Raw genomic sequence first — 10863 nt, 5'->3', positions numbered from 1 at the left:
AGGAGGGCAGGATGCGCTGCGCTTGGGCCGCGTNTTGGATGTGCATCTTCGCCCACATATGGCGTGGGAGCGGTGCGCTCGCAAAGACGCGACGGCCGAACATTATCGGGGGGTGGGTGGGCGGCGTCTGTAAAGATGTACCGGCGCTNTCCGTCGCGGGGCTCACGCACTGACCTGTAAGAGAGCAGAGAGAGGGAGAGATAGGATGAGGTAGGCGTTACAAGGTCGGCATGCTTGGCTGCGAGTACTCCCTTTCCCTCGCCACGGTGAGGGCCGGTGAGTTACACCGAGGCCACACGCGAGTCAGCATATTCGTTGCAGCCGATCGGACCTCTGGGCGGTGCGTGTGTGTGTGCCGGCGGGTGTGCGGGGCCACCCGTTTCACCGGGTGGGGACATGAGCGGGGTCGGATGGCGGAGGGGACTTGCTCTGAAGACACGGAGAGTGGAAATCACGAGAGAGAATGGTCCGCGTAAGGTCGCTGGGGCCCTCTCTCAAAGAGGGCGGAGGCCTGCAGTAACGTTGTCGGGTGGCGCAGAGGTCTCCGCTGCCACTGGACGACAGCAACAAAACGCCGTCGTCCTCCGATCTCGCCGCACCGTTGTGTTCGGAGCCAACCGTGCACAGGGAAATAGGAGGAAGAAATAACGGAAGCGAAAGAAAATCATATGTTTCGCACGGACCGACGCACTCGCTTGCTGGGTTGGGAGGGAGAGGAGGACGTGAGGGGGAGAGGGATGGCGGGGCCTATAGTCGGCAGCATTTCACTGCCCAATGGCACGCCTTCACCATCGTATACATGTGTGCATGTCCGTCGGAAGGACAAGCAAAGCGGCGCAGTGGGTGAACACGAGAACAGCGATCTAGGTAACCATGGAGGAAAAGCAGAGAGGGGCCAAGGGAGCTGATGAGTGCGTGTGGCTCGGCAAATTCCCAAGGTGCAAAACGCGTACACAAGCACACGTGCGTCCTGCAACTGGCGGGGGGGGGAGGCGGCCAAGGTATTGTTTCCGTACAGGCGAAAAGGCGCAGTGAGGGGGTGGAGGGGGAGGGACGGCAGGACGAGGATGAGGCGATCGCATGGCCTCGATCCATTCTTCGTGAGCGAAGGTTCGAGACTCGCAGTTAGGACGCTCACTTTGGGGGTACGCCGCACTCACACTTTGAAGCCCTCAACCGTTCGTCCCTCCCTTTGGAGTAGAAAAGGTTTCGCCTTCATAGAAGCCACGTGTGCACACACACACAGAGACGAGCGCTTTCCCGTTTTCCTTTGTGCTTCTCTGTCGCTGCCCGCACCGGATCGCCTGTTCGCCCATCCCTCTCTCCTCATCAACATTGCGCGGAGGCCCTCTGTCTCCGTCCGCGGGCGACATGCTCGCTGTTCGCGCTAGGGTCTGTCTCGCGTTGTTCCAGTAGCGGCTGCGTCTCATGCCCTTCTCAGTGTTGCGACGATACCTTGAAGCGCTCTCGCCACGCCCCCCCTCCTCTTCCTCTCTTGTACACCAGCCGCTGTCGTTGCTTCACGTCTGTATGTTGCGCGTGTGCGTGCTTGCATCCGTTGCCGGCGATTCTGTTCGTTGGGCCGCGCTAGCGGGAACAGTGACCGCCGGCGCAAGCTCTCACGTGGCATGACGACGGGCACACATCAATGTGCAGGCTAGATCCACGGAACGGCCGCCGGGTCCTCGTTCAGCCGCCGTTCCGTCAGCCCTGTCGGCCTCCGTACCGAGTCGTTGATGGTCACGACAGCGTCGCTCATCCTGTTTATCGGCGACGCAGACCTACAGCGCGGGCCTTCTTCCCTCTTGTTAGTCGATTGGTAGTTCATACTGCTGCCGCCAGGACTAGAGATCTCCACGCCAGCACTGCTGCCTTCGCTGGCGCCAGGTGATTTCCACTCGCGCAACTGATCATACTCGATGTCCATCGCGGTGCGGGCAAAGTAGATGCCAGTCGCTCCGCCCACCTGCCGAAAGGTACCGTGGAACGACAGAAAGGCGGAGACGGCCCCGATCAGCGACCCGGCGACGATGTCAGAAAAATGGTGCTTGTTGTCGCGCGTGCGGCTCACCGCACACACGAGCGATACAGAGATCGGCAACAGGCAAATAATAAGCCGGGTAAAGCTGGCGTGCCGCGCGAATGGCCGCAGATGGGCGACGAAGAAGAGAGAGAGAACTGTGCACACCGCAAAGGACGTGCTGCTGTGCCCGGATGGAAAAGATAGCCGGCCCTCCTTCAGCGCCGGGTGGGCATCCATGAGGGCGCAGTAGTAGTCAGGGTTCGTCTGCGGGTCGGGCAGATGCGACATCGAGCTCGTGTACCCAGCTGCCTTGAGCCGGCTCAGGTAGTCCGGCCGAAGCCGGCCGGCGTACAGTTTGAGCACCGCTGTCACGCAGGACTCCATTCCAACAGACCAGAGCTGTGCACGCAGCCACGGATACACCAGTCCACGACCAGTCTGCATGTCGCGGACACGCAGCTGCCTCGCGTTCGCTACAGTGTCGACATCTGCGTACTCGCTGCCCTCGCCGCTTGTGCCGGCGTCAGCACCGCCGATCCTATACCAGTCCAGCGGCTCACCGAAGAACTCCTGCAGCGGGCGCACGAGGTACCAGATGAATATCACGTAAAACGCGACGGAAAACATCACCATGAGTGCCAGCGAGTAGTCGGGAAACGTGTCTGCATGGCTCGGGTGCGCGATAGTGGTGTCATTCCACGAGAAGTCTCGACAGTACGGCTTCATCGAAATCGTAACGATCGTGGTGATGAGGACCAGGATGGCCAGGACGATCCAGTCAAGCAGGTGGTACTGGTTCCACGCGTAGTAGAACCCCTTGCTGAGCGCTACCATAGTGAATAGCGGGAGTGGACGCTGCGAGGAGGACCAAGGAGAGCGGCGGTGCGACGCACGCGTGCGTACGCGCGGTAGGGAGCCGTGACAGCAATGAACGAAAGGCCCGAAGAGGGAGAGGGAGGGTGTACAACTCCCTTGCGGGCAAGCCCCACACCCGTCCGCAGGAGACGGGGAGAGAGAGCGGATAAAAACAGAAAGGTGCAGCGAGGATAGGAGCGACTGCGCGTGTGCGATGGACAGTGCTGCAACGAAGTCAGAGGGGGGGGGGACACGGGAGGGGGTTGACCTAGCAGAGTGCCGTGTATCGTCTCTCTGTGTGGTTGAGTGTGCGCGCAGAAGTCACGCGGTGCACAGGAGGACGGAAAAGGGAGGGTGGGCAAGGGTAACGGCAGTGGGGGAGGGGAGACAGAGAGACGGCATCCATGGTAGCCACAGATGCTACGCAGAAGACCTTCCCTTCCTGCATGCCCGTCCTCATACGGACGATACACCCGCGGAGCAAGGCTGTCGGTAGCGCAACAAAGTATGTTGCTCATCGTAAAGCGTCCTTCGATCGACGTGACCACTGCACCCACTCTCCGTGGGGACCCCCAAGGACTGCAGCCTGCCCTCGGGTATGGATAGCGGGCTCTGGGTGTCCGTGGACAGGCCTGGTGCGGTGCCGCAGAGACGTGCGACCATCAGGAAGTTTGGAGCAGCTCACCGCAAACCGTGTCGACGGTTCAACACGCGTCCGCGCCCGCCTCCCGTGTTGTCTCGGCTTTCGCTGCGTTGCGGTGGTGCTGAGCGTAATCCCGGACCAAACCTGCGCTGTGTGCTGCCGTGGGCCTGCGCTGGACTGACCGACGCCGAACGGTGTTGGCTGGACCCGGCTCCTTGGCGAGCCCTCGATACATGCCTGCATTCTGCGAGAGAGGGGGTGTCGCCTAGGAGTGACCTGGTGACACGGGAAGTTCTCTCCATCAGGTGCCAAGCGACGTCGCGCTCAGTTCTCGCATGCTGCGAGTGGGCGCCAGCTCGCACCACCCGGCGCGGCGCAGACGGGGCCGCGGGAGCGCCACCGGACGCCACTCTGGCGCTCAGTTGCCTCATCGAGGATTGGGGCACCGCCACCACGGCGCCAAGTGACCCGTGCGCGGTCCGGTCCACTCTCCACTTTGAGGGGGGAGGAGGTATGGCCCGGCACCCCAGCGATGATACAAGGCTACCGCCACCACAGCGCGAGAGAGCAGGCAACGGATTGGTGATGCAAAAGCCGAGGTCGGTGCGACACCCGGCAGCCCCATCCCGCGTCCCACTGAGACCCAGCCCCACACCCTTCCAGCCATTCACGGTGGGTCGGGTCCATATGACGCTCCGCCAGGGCCACTGCCGCTCCGCCGGGGGAGGGGGGGGGCTCGACGGAATCCACTGTGAGAGCGCCAAGGCCCTCCAGATGCAAGGCAAGAGGGCGCTGCTGAACATCTGCAGCCAGAGCGTCGCCACCGGCCGCGTCCTTGCTACCTGGAAAAGAGGGGCACAGCGACCACCTCCTGAGGGCGCACAACCCCAACGATGGTCCCGCGTCTTACCACCCCCCTGTAACGCTGGCCAGCAATCTGCGCAACCGTCCGGAGGAGAGGCCCCCAGCCACAGCAGCCTGGGTCCCCCTCCTCACGGCCCCACTGTAGGCCCCTTGTGCCCGCTCCTCCACAACGCAGTGCGGCGCCAGAAAGGTACCAAGACAGCCACGGTGATTGTCGGCTCCACGCTCGCACGCCTGCCCCGGTAGATCACGGCGCTGAAGAGGTCCAACGTAGACCCGCACCACACTCGCCGGCTCATGGCTTCGCCAGCCTGCCGTCGTGCCGGTGCTTGCTTCCGCAACAGAAAAGGCGAGATGGTCCGGCTGAGTGCGGAGCGCATCCAGACGCCCGGCCTACGCCGCGCCTTCTTCGCTGATGACCTCGCACTCCTCACATCCTCCACAGCGAAAGACATCATGCGAACCACACTACGATCCGCCAGCTGGAGGGCGGAGCACTGCGCACGGGAGCAGTTCGTCGAGCTGAGTGCCCCCAGAACGAGGTGCACACTCTTCGGTGCGCGACACCGCAGCCAACTGCAACTCTCCCCACTCACGCGAGGAGGTCGCCTTGCGCACTTGGGGCGGCAGGTGTGCAGGCCGGATCACGGTGCCACCGCGCTGCCTCGGCAGCTCTCATGCGGGCATGCCGGCAGGCACACCCAGTCAGAAGCCGCCGCGGTGCTTTAGTGCCACCATGCACTCGCAGGCACCGCGGCAACAGGCTGCGGCCGCGCACTCGCTCTCCCTCCTCACGGCGCTCCGCACCGGCCCGACAGCGGTGGAGGATGGCGCATCGCGACGCATTGCGGCACAAGTGCCGGCGCTGCCGGCCCGTCTCTGGCCATTGGGAGCTGGTGCACAACGACGAGGCCGGCACGCTTGCAAAGTCGGCCATGCCAGAGGCGGGCGGGTTCAGGAGAGGGTGGAGTCCCCCCGCCGCCACAGACGCACAGCAGCGACCCGCACAGACAGCAACGCCGTCCGGAAGCAGGACCCAGGGCCCGAACGTGCGAGCGCTGCGTGCACCTGCGGTCAAGCACAGCTGTCACACGGTGTATGACATCCAGGAAGGCATGCAAGGGGCAGAGGAGCACGAGTGATGGACGGGAAAGGCGCGAGGAGACCCACACCGGCCAGCGCCACAGTGCATGTGCGCGGCATATGCCGCATCCCCTGCATCCGACCGGGTGGGCGGATGCGGCACGGGTGGCGGGAGCATGACGCGGGCGCCCCGACCTGCACCATCGAGCCCGCCAGAGACCCCCATGTGGGGGGGGACTCCGCACCACGTTACGGCACGCAGCGGCCTGAGGCGAGTCAGGGCGATGCACGGCACACAGGCCGAGTGCAGCGTCCCAGAGGCCCCTGGCCTGACTCTGGCCAACTCCCCCTTTGACCTCACCCGGCATGCACCTGCAGTGCCCCCACCCCTACTGCCCGCACCGCAGACGCTGCCGCCTCCGCCCTCGAGGACAGGGACCTCGCCGTGGTGCAGCAGGGGCGGGTGAAGTGTCGTTGTGTGCGTATGCGTTGGTTGGCTTGCTTCCGGTAGAATGGACACGCTGAGAAGAGAAGAAGGTATTAGGGAGGAATTCAGCATGTGTCCTCTGCGCGATAGGGCATGAGATGAGCCCCACTCTAACCCCCGGTCGCTGTCACAGGCCTCACCCGCGTGGTGCGAGGCAGCAGCAGACACACGTCGGAGCAATGTGCCGACTCCGCCATCGGAGCACAGCGCCGGCCTCACACTCTGCCCCGCAGGTCGCCTCACGGCCGCTCCCATTGTGGCGGGTGCCACGCGGTGCCGTCCCCGCAGAGGGGCTAAGGCGCCCCACGCCAGTGGGCAGTGTGAGGGTCCGGGTGAGATGGGGTCGACCCACGCGGGCACATCGCTCATTAGGCGGATGGCACAGACGCGCTCGCTGTCGCAGGCGGCTCCAACGCAACGCCGTCCAGCGCCTTTACCGCCGACATCAGCAGCGACGCATCGCTCTGACACACCCTACGCCGTAGGTGGATGGGCCCTGTCACCAGCAGAGGCGGGTCTGCAGTTGGCAGGGATAGGAGAGAGGGGAGGAGAAGTTGGAAGGGTGCTGCTTCGCTTTCGCACACACAGCGAGAGAGTCGTGGGAGGGGGCACTGAGCCTTGATATAGGAAGACAAGGTGTCCACCCTCCTCATCCTCACCGCCACCCCCCACCCCGTCACCAGGGATCGCGAAAACGAGAGAGTAATACGGTAGCAACACAAAAGGGAAAATACACGGAGGAGTGCTAAAGCCGACGCCACCAGGATGGACATGGCGAGGGATACAAAGCAAACACACACACACATACACACACACACGCACACGGGCGCGCGTAACTCAAACGACGGGGAGGAGAACAAAGGGAAATATGGATTCGGAAACGATGTTACACTTGCCGCGGAGGCGGAGTATGGAGATGAGGAGATGGCGAGAGGGGGAGGAAGAGAGGGACGTCCAGGCAAGCCGTGCCACGTACGCGCCTCACGACTTCCCGTTGCTGGAGATCGTACTTTAGCCTCAGCAGCTGCTGCTCGTAAGCTTTCTGGTCACTGTCTTGGATGGAGATGGTCGCCGCGCACAGGTAAAAGCACAGAAAGAGGATCGTGAGCGTGAAGGACATCTCGCGAAGCATGTGGTGAGCGGCCCACGCCGCGCCGGTCGTACCGACGGAGAAGCCGACAAGGTTCGCCACAGTCAACTCTATCAGCGCCAGCTGCGTCCCGAGTATGCGCAGGTGCCTCCACATGAGCGGCGAGCGCTTGATTCGCATCACCAGCGGGTTATTGGAGGAGAACAAGAGAGTGACGACGAGCTCAGGGATCAGTGCAATGCACATGATTGCGGCCCAGAAGATCAGGCGCAGCTCAATGTCATGCCAAACGGCAATGAAGAAGAAGATGGGAAATATGGAGAGAAACTTGGTGCGACTGCCGCCCATCGGGATGTACATGTACCGCACGATCCACAGGTTGAAGGAGGCGTGCCAGTCGCGCCAGAAACTTTGGATGTTCACACTGTTGGCGAAGCAGCGCGGCATGTTCTCCGGCGGGTCGTAGCCGTCCAGCAGCGCAAAAAACCGGAAGAAGCGCCAAATGACGTCGAACTTCGCCCACAGGAAGGCCAGCGCCAGGAAAAACAGGGACAACTTTTCCGAAATATTCATCTGGTCCAGCACCGAGAGGGTGACAGCGGCTGCTGTGCTTGTTGCGGTTGCGGTCGTTGTGTTGACCATATTCTGAAGTGCGTAGCCGGTTGGCGAGCTACTCGTGGTGACCGCCTCAGCCGCTCCACCGGCTGACGGAGCGGGTGTCAGGAGAATGGCCATGATAGGCACGTAGTGAATCAACGTTACCAGCAAGACCGCGTGGCACAATAGACGAAATCCGTACCGCCAGATAGCCTTGCCCTCAATGCTCCGTGCCGGGTAATGCTGGTAGGACACGTACGCGTTGAAGGACGACACCGGCCCCGCCATGAAAAGAGGCAGGTAGAATATGTAGCCAAGGTAAGCGCTGAGAGTGAACTCGTCCACGTGCCGCGAGCATTCTGTGCGGCACTTGTAGCACGAGAGGGCCTCCGGCGGGAGAGAGGCGACGGCGTGGAGGTGCTGGTCGCGTATCTGGGCACAGACAATGCATGTGTGTGCGTGCTTCGCCAGCGACTTCTGCCGCCGCTCCTCGCCACAGCTTGCTGACTCCCAGAGATCACTGTTAAAGGAGATCATGCGCAGCACCGACATGTTGTACTGGGTGGTCCACTGGATCAGCGGCGTCCACAGATTATCCAGGAAGCTGAGCCCGAACCAGGCAAACCGGTACCCGCCAGCGTGGTAGTTTAAGAAGAGGACTAGGACGTGCATCACCCACATCACCGTCATGGATACCCGAAAGGACGCTCGCTTGTAAAGCGGCGCGATCAGGTAGAAGTTGAGCAACATCATCCCCACCCCGAAGAGAAACCCCGGCCCGCAGAGGCACAGAGCGATGAACATGCCAGCGATAATGTGAAGGAATTGGAGGACCGACACGTCTTTGCGGATCAGGAGAGGAGGGCCGACGCCGCTGCTACCAGCACTGCTGTCGCCCATCACGCTCTCTGGGTGGGGAATGCTAGCTATAGCACCGCCGCACTCCTTGCCATCGCCCGCCGCAGCGGTGGCGGATTGTTTTACGGCTGCCACCGTCCTCGATGCGGTATGGCGTCGCAGTCGTCGTGAGAGGAGCAGAAAGCCGATCATGTACGGTATGGATGGGGGGATCGCCACCATAAAGTAGTAGCACTGCAGGTCCGCCACGTCTACACCTTTGCTGCCGAGCCAGCGGTAGAGTATCCAGGGTGGCTTAAGGTTCTCCTTCAGCTCTTCGTGATGCGCACGGCCAATACAGGCGATCCTGTAGATGAAAGAGTAGAGGACGCAAATGACAATGAAGACGACGGAGACAATGTACTCCAGTGAGGTGCGGGAGAGGTAGGCGTCGTTGACCGACGCCTCAGCATCGGCCGTCACGGCACAGTTCAGCGGTAGCACAGTGTCCGTGTCGTCATTCTTGTCTCTGCCCCCGCCCCCACCACATACGCCGCCACTGTTACTATGCAACGATGCAAGACTGATGGAGGAGGAGGAGCTCCCCGCTGCTGTTTCCCAGCGCATACGGGACGCGCTGCGGGTGTTCAGCAGCATTCTGAGAGGGCCACCTGCCGTAAATGCTTCTCCACACACATGCACACACACAGACGCGAACGTTTTGCAGGCGGTGGCGGTGGTGGTGGGGAGGGGGAGGGGGCTCCGTTAATCTATAAGCTAGGGACCTTCTTGTCTTGACGCGCAGGCGCGTGTACGTGCTTGCGTGCGATGTGTGCTGATCAGGTGTGAGAGATGCCGTATATTGGTACCGCAGCCACACTCGCACGCGTAGCCCCAAGGCGAGAGAGGCGGAGGGAGGGGGGACGCAGGAAAGAAAAACATCGAGATCACGTACAAAGAAGAAGCACGGCCACGACACCACCAGCCGCAGCAACGACGAGGATGATCGGACCGGTTGCGCTCAGCCAAATCGGCACAGCGCTTCACCACATAGTATACGGCAAAGCACGAAGGCGCTGTGAGTGGTGTGGACGGTGTGGGAGGAGCGCGCGATGGCGTCTTTCTTTTTTCTTTTTCGTCGAGCGATACTGGGGCAGGTGCTTCGTAGTGCCTTGTGCTTGCAAGATGTCAGCGGATGGTAGCCGTGCCGCCACGTGTGCGCGTATATCGCCCGCGGAGAGAGAGAGGACGGCTAAAGTGCACGGCGGAGAATCGCGCATAAGGGCAATCGTTCACAAACGGACACGGAAGGGGAGAAGAAAAGACGGACAGGTTAAGCGAGGATGTAGCGGGGTGCAGCATGGCGAGACGACGGATACCGGAAAAAATATAGTGCACCGGTCTGCACACAAGACATGCCACCCTTGCTCATAGTGGACGACAACAACTGGTCCATCTCGCCAGTCCCCCTCTTACGAGGTGACCGCGTCCCGCTGCCACTGGCCTGCAGGGGCGCATCATGGCCACTGCATGCGCTGCACCGTGATCTAGCCGATCCAGTGTGCAGGACGACTCGTTTCCTTTCGTTTACGCACACACACACGCGCAAGCCGGCGTGTACGTGCATGCTTGTCTTTTCATCCACCATACTCCTCGCCTTCCGTTGATGCCGCGGCAGAAAAGGGGGCGGGTGATGCGAGGCCGTGCAGCCGACAAGAAACACAGCGAAACAGAGAAAGTCAAAGCCGTCCTCATCCTCCGCTGTGGGCGGTAAAGCGGGGACAGAGGGAAGAAGTACAAAGCGTGTATGAGGGGGAGGAGGATGGGGGGGGAGGAGGCGAGCGGTGAGAGGGTCGCTGTTGCTGCGCTGATGGTGGCTACGTAATAGAATTCACGTCGCCACGCACAATGACAACAGCACCGCCGCCGAAGACGTAGCGCTGCGCTAGCACACCACACCACACACACACACACACACACACACACACCTCTGCCTCTCCGCATCCAGCCCAGATCTCTTGCTCGGCTAACAGAGCGAGAGGGAGAGAGGGCAGGAGAGAGAAGAGAAAAGCGTCTACGGTTATGACCACATCCAGCAACAGTGGGGAGGTCGCATGGGCCGTATCCTATCATGAAGCCATGGGGTGCACACGCACAGACCACACACGCACACACAAGATAGAGAGCGAGCCAAGACAAGGCGTCGCGTACTACGAGAGAAGACGTAAAGGGGGAATGCCAAAAAACAACAAACAACTCTGTGAGAGCTTACGCATCTTAAACACCCCCCACACACACGCACAGCATCGTGACAGCCGACAGCGTAAAGATGTGCTTTACCGTGTGGGGAACACCCACGACGTTCGTATTTTGTCGTTTTGTAG

General features: G+C 61.5%; 3 protein-coding genes across 3 annotated transcripts in view; all 3 read right to left on the bottom strand.

Annotated features, from left to right (window-relative positions):
- The window catches only part of LMXM_19_1351 (phosphatidic acid phosphatase protein-like protein), a gene marked incomplete at both ends in the record, with an annotated part of 1096 nt that extends 993 nt beyond the window's left edge, over positions 1-103 (bottom strand). The window contains one exon of the mRNA XM_003874264.1: positions 1-103. Coding sequence (XP_003874313.1) covers positions 1-103 — 103 coding nt within the window.
- A 1554-nt stretch (positions 104-1657) lies between these two features.
- LMXM_19_1350 (phosphatidic acid phosphatase protein-like protein) lies at positions 1658-2857 on the bottom strand (the record flags this gene model as incomplete). Its single annotated transcript, XM_003874263.1, has 1 exon — positions 1658-2857. The coding sequence occupies one exon, from the start codon at positions 2855-2857 to the stop codon at positions 1658-1660; it is 1200 nt and encodes a 399-aa protein (XP_003874312.1).
- Positions 2858-6841: 3984 nt separating this feature from the next.
- On the bottom strand, positions 6842-9106 carry LMXM_19_1347 (conserved hypothetical protein; the record flags this gene model as incomplete). The annotated part of the gene is made up of 1 exon (XM_003874262.1): positions 6842-9106. The coding sequence occupies one exon, from the start codon at positions 9104-9106 to the stop codon at positions 6842-6844; it is 2265 nt and encodes a 754-aa protein (XP_003874311.1).
- Positions 9107-10863: the final 1757 nt, after the last annotated feature.

Source organism: Leishmania mexicana, chromosome 19, assembly GCF_000234665.1.
Source record: "Leishmania mexicana MHOM/GT/2001/U1103 complete genome, chromosome 19".
Lineage (NCBI taxonomy): Eukaryota > Euglenozoa > Kinetoplastea > Trypanosomatida > Trypanosomatidae > Leishmania > Leishmania mexicana.
Note: the sequence above shows the minus strand (reverse complement) of the source record. Positions and strands in the feature narration are given on the sequence as shown.